Source organism: Podarcis gaigeae (assembly GCF_964106915.1).
Source record: "Podarcis gaigeae genome assembly, chromosome: 8".
Lineage (NCBI taxonomy): Eukaryota > Metazoa > Chordata > Lepidosauria > Squamata > Lacertidae > Podarcis > Podarcis gaigeae.
In genome coordinates this window covers 53,872,373-53,886,486 of record NC_139684.1, presented here as the reverse complement: position 1 = coordinate 53,886,486, position 14,114 = coordinate 53,872,373, and the positions used below count along the sequence as shown (strand labels likewise).

Sequence of the window (14,114 nt, the reverse complement as noted above, 5' to 3'; positions counted from 1 at the left end):
TCTTCTTCTTCTATTGGCAAGGTCTTGAGGAGGTAGGAGAAAAATGGTGATGGGGAAGGATCTAACCCACCCCACCCCTCGCCCCAGGCTGAGGCTTAGCCATCGCTGATATACAAAATTATAAGCAAGGGTGGTTCCTGTCTATCTCAGGAGGCAATGGAAGAGTGTGCCTTTGGGGGTAAAGTCAAACCATTGGAGAATTCAGGTGTGTGCAGCAGGTGCAGAGACTGATACAGGAGAGACAAGTTTTATTGGAGTTGGGGCAGATGAAGGTGTCTGCTTTTGCTGCTACAGGTGCATCGTGGCATTTCTTCTCTCTGCACTCCTCTCAGGAGTCATTATTCCTGTGGTCGCTGCTGTGCATACATGCCCTTACTATCTGTCTTCAGGCACTGTGATCATCTGTAAGGCATTCCCACGCTATGGGGTTAATATTGTCAGCCTTTATGTCACATTTGCAGACATCTTTGTAATGCAGAGCTGGTCTGCCAACATGCCTAGTGCCTGAAGCCAGCTCCCTGTAGAGCATATCTCTGGGGATCCTGCCATCTTCCATTCTGTGTGCACGGCCAAGCTAATGTAGAAATCACTGAGACAGAAGTGCAGACATGCTGGGAATGTGGGCTTGGGAGAGCATATCTTGGTTTGAGACTCTGCCCTGCCATGTGATGCCCAAAATCTTTCTGACACAGTGTATATGGAAGCTCATGGTGGGTGTAAGTTGCCTATGGCTCACTTCCATCAAGCAGAGTGCTCAACACACAAGCCTGGTGGACCTTCATCTTTGGTCCAGTATATCTGAAGGAGCGTCTCCACCCCCATCGTTCTACCCAACACTGAGGTCCAGCGCCAAGGGCCTTCTGGCAGTTCCCTCACTGTGAAAAGCCAAGTTACAGGGAACCAGGCAGAGGGCCTTCTCGATAGTGGCACCCGCCCTGTGGAACACCCTCCCACCAGATGTCAAAGAGAACAACAACCAGACTTTTAGAAGACGTCTGAAGACAGCCCTGTTTAGGGAAGCTTTTAATGTTTGATGTATTACTTTATTTTAATATTTTGCTGGAAGCTGCCCAGAGTGGATGGGGTATAAATAAATTATTATTATTATTATTATTATTATTATTATTATTAATAATAATATTAATATTGGCCCTGGGGCTATAAGGTCATAGAATTGTAGAGTTGGAAAGGGTCCCAACGGTCATCCAGTTCAACCCCCTGCAATACTGGAATCATGGCTAAAGAATTCCTGATAGATGGCCATCCAACCTCTGTTTAAAACCTCCCATGGAGGAGAGTCCACCACCTTCTTAGGTGCATTAGTTTACTGTGGCTTTGTGGATACAATCTAATGTGTTGATCTTCTGAATGCATAACATCCTGGTTTGCTCTGAGCTTTCCATTGAGAAAGTCTCCTGTTTGGAAACTGGGGGTATGATGCCTTCCACCTCGCTCTCTTTCTCTCTTCCCTCTCTATGTGATGATGCTTCCTATGCAAGAGGGGTCACCTGCAGCTGCAGTTTATTCTAGAAGGAATCGTTTCAACCCTTGTCTATGCTGCGTGGTGGGTGTGCAAGGGTTCTCTATATATCAGCTACATATAAATGCCTTTTGAAGATCACACTCAGGGAAAGGTTTTCAAGCACAGTTGCAAAGATGGATAAATAGAGGGTCAGATTCAAAAGCAAAACACACACACACCCCTACCTACCTGCTGTGCTCAGTAGGAATATTATACCTAGTTATGTGGTGGAATCTCAGCACGATTCTCCAGCCACTCCCTGATGTATGCAGGAAGCTATCTTCAGGATAAAGCTGTAATTTCCACCCCAGGGTGCATGCCTGACTCCAGTCATTGTTACCCTCTGAAAAAGGGTACTCAGCTGGCACACTGCTATCTGCAGCCACAGGAGTTCCTTTAATAGCATCTCTGATTTGTGGTGTTAAACAATGTGCAGCAACTCACAATGCCCAGCTGCTGGATATCCAGGTTGGTCCACTTCACAATGCATTACCAAAGGCTGATAAACGGAGAAAACTGACAGATGAGTGGAGTAGACAAGCTTCCTACAGGAGCAGGCATTGAGGGTGTGACTGGATTCTTCTGCAGCTGCAGAGCCCCAGGGAGCAGAGAAATGCTGAAAACTCCAAGTCAGGTCATAAGAACTTAAACCTACAGGACCAGGCAAATGGCCTGCCTAGTCCTGTCTAGCATCCTGTTCTTGCAGTGACCAACCAGATACTTGTGGGAAGCCTGCAAGCTGGACAGAAGCACAACAGCGCACTCTCCTCCTGTGATTCCCTGCCCCTGACTGTGGTGGTTGAACATGGCCTTGTCTCTCCTTCCCCTTGGACATCTTGGTTGCCCTTTATGGAACCTTTTCCCAGCTCTGCAACATCCTTTTTGAGGTCCCCTTCTTTGGGGGGAGAACTGGGTCAAAACTAACAAAATGAATTTCAATAGGGACACATGTAAGGTTCTACCCTTAGGTGGGAATAATAATCAGGTGTACAATTATAAGATGAGGGACACCTGGCTTGCCGATAGTACATGTGAAAAGTATCCAGGTGTCTTAATAGACCAAAACCTTAACATGAGTCAACACTGTGATGCAGCAGCTAAAAAAAAGCTAATGCTATTCTAGGCTGCTTCTGCAGGGGGAATTAGATACTATAGATATTAGTTCCAATTAACACCCATTTGGTGGTTTGAAAGGAATGTGTTGGATACCTATATCCAGAAACATGGGGCTAAATAATGCTCTTCCCAGTAAGAGAGTGCCAGCAGAAATTTTAAAAGGCACAAGAGCCAGTGGCACGGTGAAACATGGGAAATACAGATTGTTAGACCCTTTTAAAATACCCCATTTAAAAACACTTCCAATGCTTTCCCCCACTCTCCTTCACTAGCAGTGAACAGACCACATAATTTAGTAAGTTTAAATGGCTTTTATTTACAAAACCTCTTCAAAGATTCCTGCATTACAGGGCATTGGACTAGATGACCCTTGCAGTCCCTTCCACTCTGTGATTCTATGAAATGTCATATTCTTGTTTTTTATCCATGCTGCAGTAGGTAATACAATGGTACAAAAATCTTGGGTGCGCAGTGTGGTAAAACCACATCTTTTGGTCTGATCCAGCAGGTTTCTTCTTTTTATTATTATTATTTATTAATTTTATATGCCGCCCTATACCCAGGGGTCTCAAGGCAGCATATTCTGCTCTAAGCCTCAGGGGTCATAGTTAGGGTTCAAACATTTCCCCTCCAAATGACACACACAGTGCTCTGCCCCAGACTTTCCTCAGGCTAACTTGGACTTTATGGAGTTTCCAAGTCAGCTTCCTGAAACTTTTACTTCGGTCCTTGAACAATTGCCAGGAAGGATGGGATGGCAGTTAATTCTAACATAATTTTTTGTCCAGGACCTCAGGCATTTTTCTGAGCAGAAAATGACACTTGCAACCTCTCCCCCTAAACGCATAAAGTTTTCCAAGGCCAGCCAAGTTGCTTTGGCATCTGAGACAGAAAATCCCACAAGTGCCTCTCCTGAGCTGAGAAAATGCAATAGCAATAAACCAAATAGCTAACTGTTCATCGCACCCCAAATCAGCATCTGTCTCACTCTCCCTAATAGTAGGGTCAGTCTTTTTTTTTTTTTGAGCGGTGTATGTCTCTCACTCCTTTTGACTGAGCACAATCAGCAACAGAGTGCAGCTGAAATAATTTTGAATTCCCTATTACCGAAGCCAGCAGCAGTCACCGTCCTATGATTCATGGGAAGCAGAAGTTTGATCTGAGTGGTGGGAAGAACTGAGACTGCTGCACTGATTTTAAAAATAACCTATGGCTGTAGATCACTTGTTAATTATAGAATAATGCACTGAAAGGCTTAAATTTAGCCTCTCCTGGGAACTTTCCAGCGTATGTGATGTAAGCAGGATAAAGTCACGCAAGCTCAGCTTACGTTCAGATTTTGGTTGGTGCCAAGTGAGCAGTCGAATCAGAAGCCCCTCACAGCACAATAATGTTGCATGAAACCTTGGAGAGCCACTTCTAGTCCCTGTAGACAATACTGAGCTAGATGAACCAAAGGTCTGAGTCTGTATAAGCCAGCTTCCTATGTTCTGTGACAGCAAATTTATTTACTTACTAAATTTATTTACTTATCATTCAAAAAGTCATGGTTCCGTAACACAACCGGTACTGCAGTGTGAAAATGATGTACTAGTAGCTGAAACTCTCATGCAACTTGCCATTAGGACCGAGCAGCACAGACAACTCCCATGAGAAACAGGACCAGCGCCTCAGGCAGCCTAGGAAGCAACTGAAAACCAGATGTAGTGTGTGCTGGGTAGAGGGAACTTGCAGAGTTGCTGTGTGCTTGGAAGAGCAGTAACGCATTGTGCATAGTGATAGTGGGGGAAATTCAGTTCAATTCACATTTTAATGTGAGCCTACCTAATATGCACTTACTGAAACTATACCCAAACCAAAATGCCATGACCTTTTGTGATCACACCCACCCCAAGGAAGACTTGAGACAGTGTTTTAAGTTGGGGGGAAAGGGTTATATTTACTATATATAACATTAAGGGGAAATTGAGGCTCTGCAGATAAAACCCATCAACCCAATTTGTTCCAATGCAACCAAACCAAACCAAACAAAGTCCAAGCAGGAAAGTTCCCCACTTAGAGGGGAATCATCTCCTTCCCAACTCATGAGGTGATGAAAGTGTCCTGCAGTAAAGATTGGAAGGAGTTATTCCTCCTTGCTACATCAACACTGGACAAGCTCGCCTCGGTCCCACTGGTTTGGCATTTACCCCTATGTACATGCCCGGTTCCTTCCGAGTTTCAGATACAGTACCTGGTCAAAGCTGTCTTACTTCCGGAAGTCTTTGTGCCCTGAATGCTCCTCAGATTTTTACTTGCTCTTTCTTGGAGATTTTGAAATTATTCAGGTTTAAGATTTTTGAGGTTTGATTTACACACACACACACACACACACAGAGAGAGAGAGAGAGAGAGAGAGAGAGAGAGAGAGAGAGAGAGAGAGAGAGATTGTGTGTCTCTGAGGGTAAAAGAACTATCACGAGGGCCTCCTCTGCCAATCTCAGCACCCAAGAGGGTCTGTAGGGAAGGAGGAGATATTTCAGGTATTTGGGGTCTGAGTTGTATGGGGCTTTCAAATCAGTGCATCTCTTTGAAAACAAGGGTTATGAGATATAAGTGGAATGACAGTTAATAATCTGGTCACTACATTTTGCACCAGCTGGAGTTTCTGAGATAAATGTCTCACCTCAGAGCTTTAAAAATGTGTGTGTGTTTAAAGAATAATAATTCTATGGGCTTATTATTATCAGTACAGCCATAAGCAGCAGCTCCCCACCAGGTTTTTTTGCTGAAAAGAAATTGAGTGTGCAACAAGTCTTTCATCATAATCACCTTGGCAATGCAAAGTAATTCATAAAAGAAGTAGGGATGTATTGAGATCCAATATTGTTTTAGTCTCGATCAATATTAATAATTGTTTTGCATTTTTAGAGTGCAGTATACAACTGAAAAATGTGCAAAGACCAGCCAGCGGTTGCCAGCACAATAAATCCTCTTATTATACTTAAAGGCACCATAATTTAACTTTCAGATGTTTCTATAAAAAAATATTACAGAAGATGCCATTGATCTGTAGAAGAAAATTGTTATCTTTTATTTATTTGCAAAATGTTAGGTCCTGCTTTAATTATACATGAGCTAAAAAGGTCAGTAACTATTTTATTAAGATCTGCAAAGTGGAACTCAAGAGCTTCATACAAATAATATTTCTGCAGCGCCAGCCTGTGAGGGTCTGCCAAACCTTCAGCTGCTTATGAAGGCAGAAGGTTATGCACACATTAGCAAAGGTTAACTCTGGAGTACCAAGGGGAGTGAGACCTTTCACGTCCCTGACAACAGAAATTGCATTAGAGTTTTCAGATGGGGATTTTTCAATTTGCAATTATGGAAAAATTCTTTACAGAGATGAGCCTTTGCTTGAAAATGCATGAGGAGAATGGGTACTTCAAAGGCTAAGATTCAGCAACTTTTGCTAGTGCTTCAAACTTCAGAAGTTTTATATCTGGGGCTATTTCCTCACACTCTGTTTCAGGTATGCCAGCTTGCCCTCGAGGCTCAGGGGACTGGCACTGACCGATGTGCTGGGGGGGCAAGTTCCTTCCCCCCCCCCCATGATGACGCCCCTGCTCTGCTTTCAAGGGATGTTTCTGGTTGGCTTGTGAAAGGGCAAAGGCAAAGGCAGACCCAATCAGAGGACAGTTAGTCACAGTTATATCCTGTTGAAATCCATAATTAGGATGTGTAATGGCTAGGGCTTGGTCTTGTTTTCCGTTTCAGTGGCCATGTGGTGTGAAAATGGCCTCCAAAGATTGTAATCCTTTCTAGGCCTTGTTAGATTTAATCTTCTTTCATGGGGAGTGGTGTACAACTACTGATGACAAAAATATATATGCAAAAGTAGGTGGGTTGGTCCATAAGGAGGATTCCAAAATGCAGCTCTTTTCACAAAGCCAATTGCAGTCAATAGCCCAGCCCCCAAGAAGAGAATTTGATGCGGCTTCATATATGATATAATATACTGGGTACTTGTATACATTTAACATTTGCTTCATGCTTTAGAGACCTTAGTACCATGGTTTGTTAGGGGCATTGTCATATCTATTTCTTTTATTATTTCTTTATTGCCTTTACAGTGGTACCTCTGGTTACAAACTTAATTCATTCCGGAGGTCCGTTCTTAACCTGAAACCATTCTTAACCTGAGGCGCATTTTTGCTAATGGGGCCTCCCGCTGCCGCTCTGCTGCCAGCACGCAATTTCTGTTCTCATCCTGAGGTAAAGTTTTTAACCCAAGGTACTACTTCTGGGTTAGCGGAGTCTGTAACCCAAAGCGTTTGTAACCTGAAGTCTTTGCAACCTGAGGTGCCACTGTATTAGCCCACTTTTTTCTCCAAGGAGCTCAGTGTGCTGTGGATGGTTCTTCCTCTCCTCATTTAATTCCCACAACAACCCTGTGAGGGAGGTTAGGTTAAGAGGCAGTGATTGACTTGCAAGGTCACCCAGTGAACTTCAGGGCTGAGTGGGGATTTGAACCCTGGTCTCCCAAGACCTAGTTCAGCACTCTAACTACTACGCTACACTGGCTATATATCTGACGGTCTGCCTGTAACATATGCACAGTTATTCCACTCAATGTTACTCAAGCAGGAGGAAGTGAGTGCTAAACGTGTACAAGTACTCGTGCTTCAGACTGCCAGTCTCTGTCTCTGTTCCTTATTAACTCGTGGGTGGCTGATGTGTGAAAGGCAGAGTGTGTTTTCCAGAGCTCTTTTTAATTGGAGGTTTCACGTTAACAGCTCAGATGAAGATTAGCGGGGGATAGCTCATCTCAGAATAATGCATGCGAATTGAAAATCACCTTGACAAAACAGATGGAGCTCTCAGTCATTAGGGAGAGAGTGTTTGTGCTGTTTCAGTGACAGGCAAATTACTCACCATGACTTTAAAGATTAAGAGGACTAGTATTGGGTGAAAGCAGCCTTGATGCATTTGGGTATGAAAGTTGCTAAAATAATGCAAGGAATTGTACTTTTCCTACTGGTGCCTATCGTGTTGCTTTCTTGAAGCTTAGGAAAGCTGTTGCCCTCCCTCTGTGCACATCCCACTTCCTCTCCTGAAGTAGGATAACATAGTGCAAAGGAATATAGGAATATATCCGATAGGATATAGGGTTATATCTGCTTGGAGCAGCCTATGTTTCCTCCTCATCTGTATTTTCTTCAGGATAGTGCAAGGGGCAGGGCTTTGTGGGGAGGTGTCCAGCGGTGGAGCAAGCCAATCGGGCACCTGGGGCGGCGCTGTTAGTATTGTAATGTCTCATTCTCACATTGCATACTGTTGGGGGTTGCCTTTAATTACTTAATTGATGTATGAGTATGGGAACTATTTAAATGTCTCCTCTCTCTCTCTCTCTCTGCTCCTCTGCTGAAGAAGATGGATGTGAGAGTCGTCTTGTTTTTTTTAGTTGTTTGCTTTATAAATAAAACCTTTGATTTTACTATTCCAACCACAGTTGCTTCTGCTGCAGTCTGCTGTAAAGGACTGAGTTTACTATCTGCAAACGGGCATTTAATGCTTATAGGCGCGTGTGTCCTGTGCCCAAGGGCAGGGCCAGCCGCCCGCAGAGTGGGGCAAACTGGGGCAGGATGCTCCGCAGGGCCTTGAAGGAGTCTGCCTGCCTCCACCCACTCAGCCACCCTACAACTGAGAGTGAGGCGGCTGGCAGATCGTTTGGGGCAGCGTGGAGCCTGTAGGTGTCCAAGCCACCGTGTCACTCCCAGGAGAGATGTACGGTGAGTGCCGCTTGGCATTTTGTCACCCCCCTCAGTGGTGACATTTGGGGCTGATGGCCCCCACCGCACCCCCTTCATCCATCCCTGGGGTTGCCACGATTTGAGACCTGCCTTCATTTGTAGTTGGTCATGGTACTTTGAAGATGCTGTTGCAGTATTGCAGGTACACTTGGAAGAGGATGAGTCAGCAGTGAATCTTCTCGAACAAACAATCTGCTTTTCCTTTCCAAAGAATGGGATTGAGAATGCTTTGAACTATGCTTTATATTTACAGGGCTACACTTTAGCTGTCTCAACTCTCTTCTATACATCTTGTGCACAAGTTGCACAACAAAGTCCCGGGACTAAGATTGTGGTCCACGAATCAGTGTAATTATTTGCTCTGGGTGGGGCAAAGTTGCTTCAGGAAGTTGCAGTGCCGGTGACAAACTTGGATGGCATTAAAAGAGGATTAGGCACATTCACGGAGACTAAGGCTATCAGTATCTGTTAACCACATTGCTCATCCTCTGCCTCTGCCGTTGGAGGCAATGTGCCTTTGAATGCCCTTGTGAAGAGAACTGTTGAGCTCCGGTCCTGCTTGTGTTCTTTCCACAGGAATCTGGCTGACCACTGAGAGAACAGGATGTTGGGTTAGATGAGCCACTGGCCTGATCCAGCAGGACATTCTTCTTATGCTCTTATGGTGATTAGGGGCAGGGATGCTGGCTCCTGGCTTCTCTGCTAAGCATATCAATGTGTTTTTATGGGGAGACCATGAAAGGGGGCAACATGAACAATTATTTCAACATAGATTGAAGGTTTTGGTGCCACAGTAATCTTTATTACTTTTAGTTGTGACATCTACAGGTTATGTAAGCTTGGGAGCAAAAGGTTTACATGACCCTCTTAACTGCTTAGCACAAATACTACATGGAACTGCTTAGCACAAATACTACATGGAATAGTCAGAGGCATTTTTTTGTAGTACACCATCTGTTCTCCTAGGTCACTGGGCTGGCTTATTTGGGCTCAGTTTCACACCACTGCTGAGTCCTTAGGAACACTGAAAACACAAGGCACTTTGGTTTCAAGAGTGCACGTTGTGTTATGTACAATGGAACTTCACAGGAAACACAAGTTACACAGAAAAAATCCTTTGCCCATGTAAGTGCACAGAAAATAGTAGATCTAGCTGAAATGCAACACCTAGAGAGCTGTACTGATCATTGCAATGCATCTCTAATTATTATATAATTAAAAGATTATTGCAAAATCTTTAAAAGTTGTATAATGTTGGGAGGAGTGTGGCTGTGAGCAGGCATGGCTGTGACCATCATAAAGGGACCCTGCACTTCTGAATTTGCCATTTCATTTCTCTTCTCAACTGAAGAATGTTGCTGAGAGTCCAGACTAACTCAGGGCTCCCTAGAACAGTTTGAAAGCCACAACTGCAGACCTCAATGACCCACCTTAACCATAATTTGTGGACTCTGGAAACAAACTCTCATAATTCCAAGAACAGTTTTGGAAACATTTGCAATTCAGATACGGCCTAGAATGGTTCAAGAGCGGTGGACTCGTAATCTGGTGAACCAGGTTCGATTCCCCGCTCCTCCACATGCAGCTGCTGGGTGACCTTGGGCCAGTCACACTTCTCTGAAGTCTCTCAGCCCCACTCACCTCACAGAGTGTTTGTTGTGGGGGAGGAAGGGAAAAGCAGATTGTTAGCTGCTTCGAGACTCCTTAGGGTAGTGATAAAGCGGGATATCAAATCCAGACTCTCCTTCTTTATGCCCAAAAGGTTTTTCAAGCATGGAAATGTCCCAATATGTACCATTCTTATTTTCCTATAATAAATGCAAACTCAACCCTCAAACCCTGGAAGCTACTACTGCAAGTTTAATTTCCATTAAACACAGACAACAGACAATGAAATAACATTCTGATAACATCTATCCTGAACTATGCCCCCAAATGAATAGTGCATTCTTGTTTAATGTGGACAAACAAGAGCAATAAATGTAGATACTTTATTTTCTTATGAGTATAATATTGAGTACAAAAAAGCTGTAAATTCCTCCTGCAGCTGGGTTGTCCCTTTTTATTGCTGTTTAAAACAAGCCTTGGGATTCCCACTCCCGAACTCCAAAATGTCACTGGTTGATTCCATGGCCAGCATTAGAGGTGAGTGGGGTTAGGCAATAGCTGTGATTCTTGCATTGCAGGGAGTAGGGCTAAATTACCCTTGGGGGTCATAGAATTTTACAATTCTATGATTCTATTAACTGCTGGGTCTGGAAGACTTTTGAGCAGACCCACTTCCGATCCCCCTCCCTGTCTGTCCTCTCATATATTATAACTGAGATGTGTTGCCTATGAGTAGCAGATTTTGCCCAGATGCTCTTCCCTCTGACCTCCTCATGTTTAGAGGCTGGCTGTGCTAAGTGAAAGCACTTTGTTGTACTTTAGCAACCCACCCACCCATAGGCAGGGACACAATGGAACCAGGATGGCGAGGGCCCAAGAGTTCATGAAGTTCTGGAGCGGACTATGGTTGCCTGTTCCTAAAAGGGTGCAATCAGCTTCCACTCCCAATTTGGCAATTCTCAGCAAGGTGAGAGTCCTGATCCTGTCCCTCTGCTAGGACAACAATGAACAGATATGAACTTCCTATGCCTAGAGATGCATATGCAATATTTATTAGTTTTGTCTAAACTGGGGCTGGGGAATCTGATTCAGCCCAAGGGCTACAACATCACGTTTGAAAAATGTTTAACTAAAAGAAAAGCACAACCTTGCAACAAACCGGTATTTGTCTCAATGAAGGACAGGCTGTAAACTGTTTAAATAAATAAGCAAACTCAACCCTACAGCCACCAGAATTATAAAGAAAAAATAAAGCAGCATGAGAATGGAAACTTTTCTAACAGAGAAAGGAATAATTGGGGAAATTGGAGGACAGGTTTTGGGTATGGCGCTAGGAGAGATATAGAGTCTTAGTGAGTGTATGTTTCTCTTCTCCTGCCCTCCCAACCCACAGGTGGCCTTGGAATGGAAAGGCAGCTGAGATAATGACCCTAATCTCTGCTTTGGAGACGGAGCACATTTTCTTCTTTCCCTGGTCCCAAACTGGATTGATTTGAGGACGTCAATGATGAAGCTGACCTGCATGTTCTCCTTCATCCTGCTGTTTGGAGCAGCTGGGCTGGTTGTCTTCATCCACCTGCAGGATCCAGAAGAAGTTGTTCATCAGCAAACACCAGGTTAGACTTTGGTTTTAACATATTATCTTCTCATGTTCCCCCCCCCCCCCACACACACACCTGAATTGTTTGTTTGGACAAAATCATTCGCATTGGTGAGAAATGTTCTTGGTGACCAAGAGGTCTATATTTGTCTGTTGGAAATGTTCATATTGTCAAGTGAAGGAAGGTTTCTCCCCCCCCTCCCCCAGTTCAATATGCCTGCAGTGAGTTTTCATGGAGGGAGAAGGCGCTTCAGAAAAGCACTGTCTGAAGTGCTTCCCCCCTCTTTAAAAGCGATTGGGAATTGGAGTCCACAGCCTCTTGCTCAGTATAAAAATGAAAACAGAAAAATTCAACACAGCCTGCTTCTCACTACAAACAGTGTGATCTGCCACTTATGCACTACCAAAGCACACAATTGTTCTCCATCAAATGATACCAGTTTAAAGGAGGCTGATGTGTATGAAGAGACCCAGTTATCCTCTTGTATCCCTCCTTCGTAGCTGAACAGATTTGCACCACTTCCGGATTGCACCTGAACAGCTGCCTCAAAACTAGATGCGCCCACGTTCTCCATGCATTCCACCTCCTCAAAAGTAGAGCAGAATTATACTCTGAAGGAGAGAGTCATTGCTCATTGTTAATGCATTCAGTCCAGTTTAATTTGGGATAGTGTAGCTTATAAAACAAGGTTAATAAAAGATGGTCTGCTTCCTTCACATTCTCTGTCTGCTCTAGAAAGTGTTCTTTATTGTTTTTAGCCCGAGCAACCACGATACAAAACCCTTGATGTACTACTTAAGCCAGAATAAAACGAGAGTCATAAAACTTTAAGTAATGCTTACATTACTTTCCGTCAGCAAAGTGCTCCTGACAGTAGCTGTTTGTGTTGATTTGTTACCATTCATTTATCCTTTCCCCGTGCTTCACACTGCAACCTAATTGTAATCCTGTACTGAGAAAGCAATATCAAAGTAATTTTCCACAACATTAGTTACAATTTTCTTCTGATCTTTCAAGTGAAACAATCCCATCCTGTTGGCTTCTCTGAGCATATAAACCTTGATTACATTTATCTGTTGGAAACGAAGGCTTACTATATAGATAGATAGATATTCCCCAGAATGGTGGTGGTTGTACTTAGAGCCTCAGCCCGCCCCCTTTTCTGGTAGTTGACAAACATCCTGATACTTAGATGCTGGTACCTGATATTCACTTTTAAACAGGAACAGTTTTTGATGGACAGCACTTTGCAAAGAACAAAACAGATTTTGTGAATGTCTGCATTAACTGTGGAACGTATTTTGTTGGCTATGACAAGCGTAGTAGCTTCACCGAGAGCAGATACTTGTAGGGATGTTATTACAAAGGAATGGCAGGATGAAAATTTATAGGGCTGCTCTGAATGCTCAGCATTTCCAGTATTTGCTTCAGAAGCAATATATTGGAGGCAGCTAAAAAGGCTGCCACATCCCACTCCCACCTTTCCTTCTGAATATTTGTATCCTACTGTCCTGCTTTTCTGGGCTTGTTCACATGTTACACTTACAGAGGTGTGAGCTGTTTCTACACATGTGCAAGTGTTTGTGTGAAAGGGTCTGTACTTGTTGATGTGTACAGCTCAGCTATTGCATGCACTGACTGTGCACCCATTGAGTGGAATGTTTGAGAACCCCAGCTGTCCTTTCCTGCCAGTGGCTGCTGTTCTTTCTTGGCCATGAAGGCTCTTGGCTTCTTTCTCCACCCCGTTGCTGAATCAAAGGGGCTGTGGGTTTGTTCACAGGTGCCCGCAATGTTATTCGTTTAGATACAGTGCTGTGACGTTATCAGGAAAATCTTGGAGAACGCCAACAGGATTAAGTGGTTGCGTTGGCAAATGAGGTGAAGGACTATGAGGTGCGGAAGGAGGAAAATGGCTTCAATGAGAAGTGCTGTACCAAACCTATGTACATGTCTTTGTAGTTGAGGACATGAGAGAGGAGCGGCGGGGGGTGGGTGGGAGGTGCTTTTCAACATGAAACGAGGTAAGACAGCCTTTCCAGTGCTTTCCTAGAAATTAGTTTTGACAGTGGTATATATGAGATGGTAATGGAAGTGAGGGGAGTGAGAAAGTAGCATCATTGTGACAGAGGGGGCATTCAGACGTGGGGAATATTGTGTCAGTTTTCTTGGTGATAATGCAAGCACTTTGCTGATGTTCCTTTCACACTGCAACACTTGTTGCATTATGGAATGGTGGGGGTTTTTTGACCGATATACTGGCATGTTGCATGGGTGTAATGCAAAGCAACACCAAATGTCACTGTAGAACATTGCTGCTCTCTCGCTCTTCCCACACAGGTCTTCTTCTGGTCCTCCACTGATTCTCCAATGAAAACAGTAGGAAAGAACTGTATGTGGCTTTACCACCCCACAATTTTCCAGATTAAGGGGGCTGCAAATGTATTTTTTTTCTGGAATCAAATTACACAGAAATGA

The 14,114-nt window shown here is 43.9% G+C and overlaps 1 protein-coding gene across 1 annotated transcript in view; it reads left to right on the top strand.

The window, feature by feature from the left end:
- CHST8 (carbohydrate sulfotransferase 8) overlaps positions 1 to 14,114 on the top strand; it is a 240,808-nt gene that overhangs the window by 46,236 nt on the left and 180,458 nt on the right. Inside the window, exon 2 of the mRNA XM_083751485.1 lies at positions 11,432 to 11,654. Coding sequence (XP_083607611.1) covers positions 11,543 to 11,654 — 112 coding nt within the window. The 5' untranslated portion in view covers positions 11,432 to 11,542. The remainder of the gene's footprint in view (positions 1 to 11,431; positions 11,655 to 14,114) is intronic.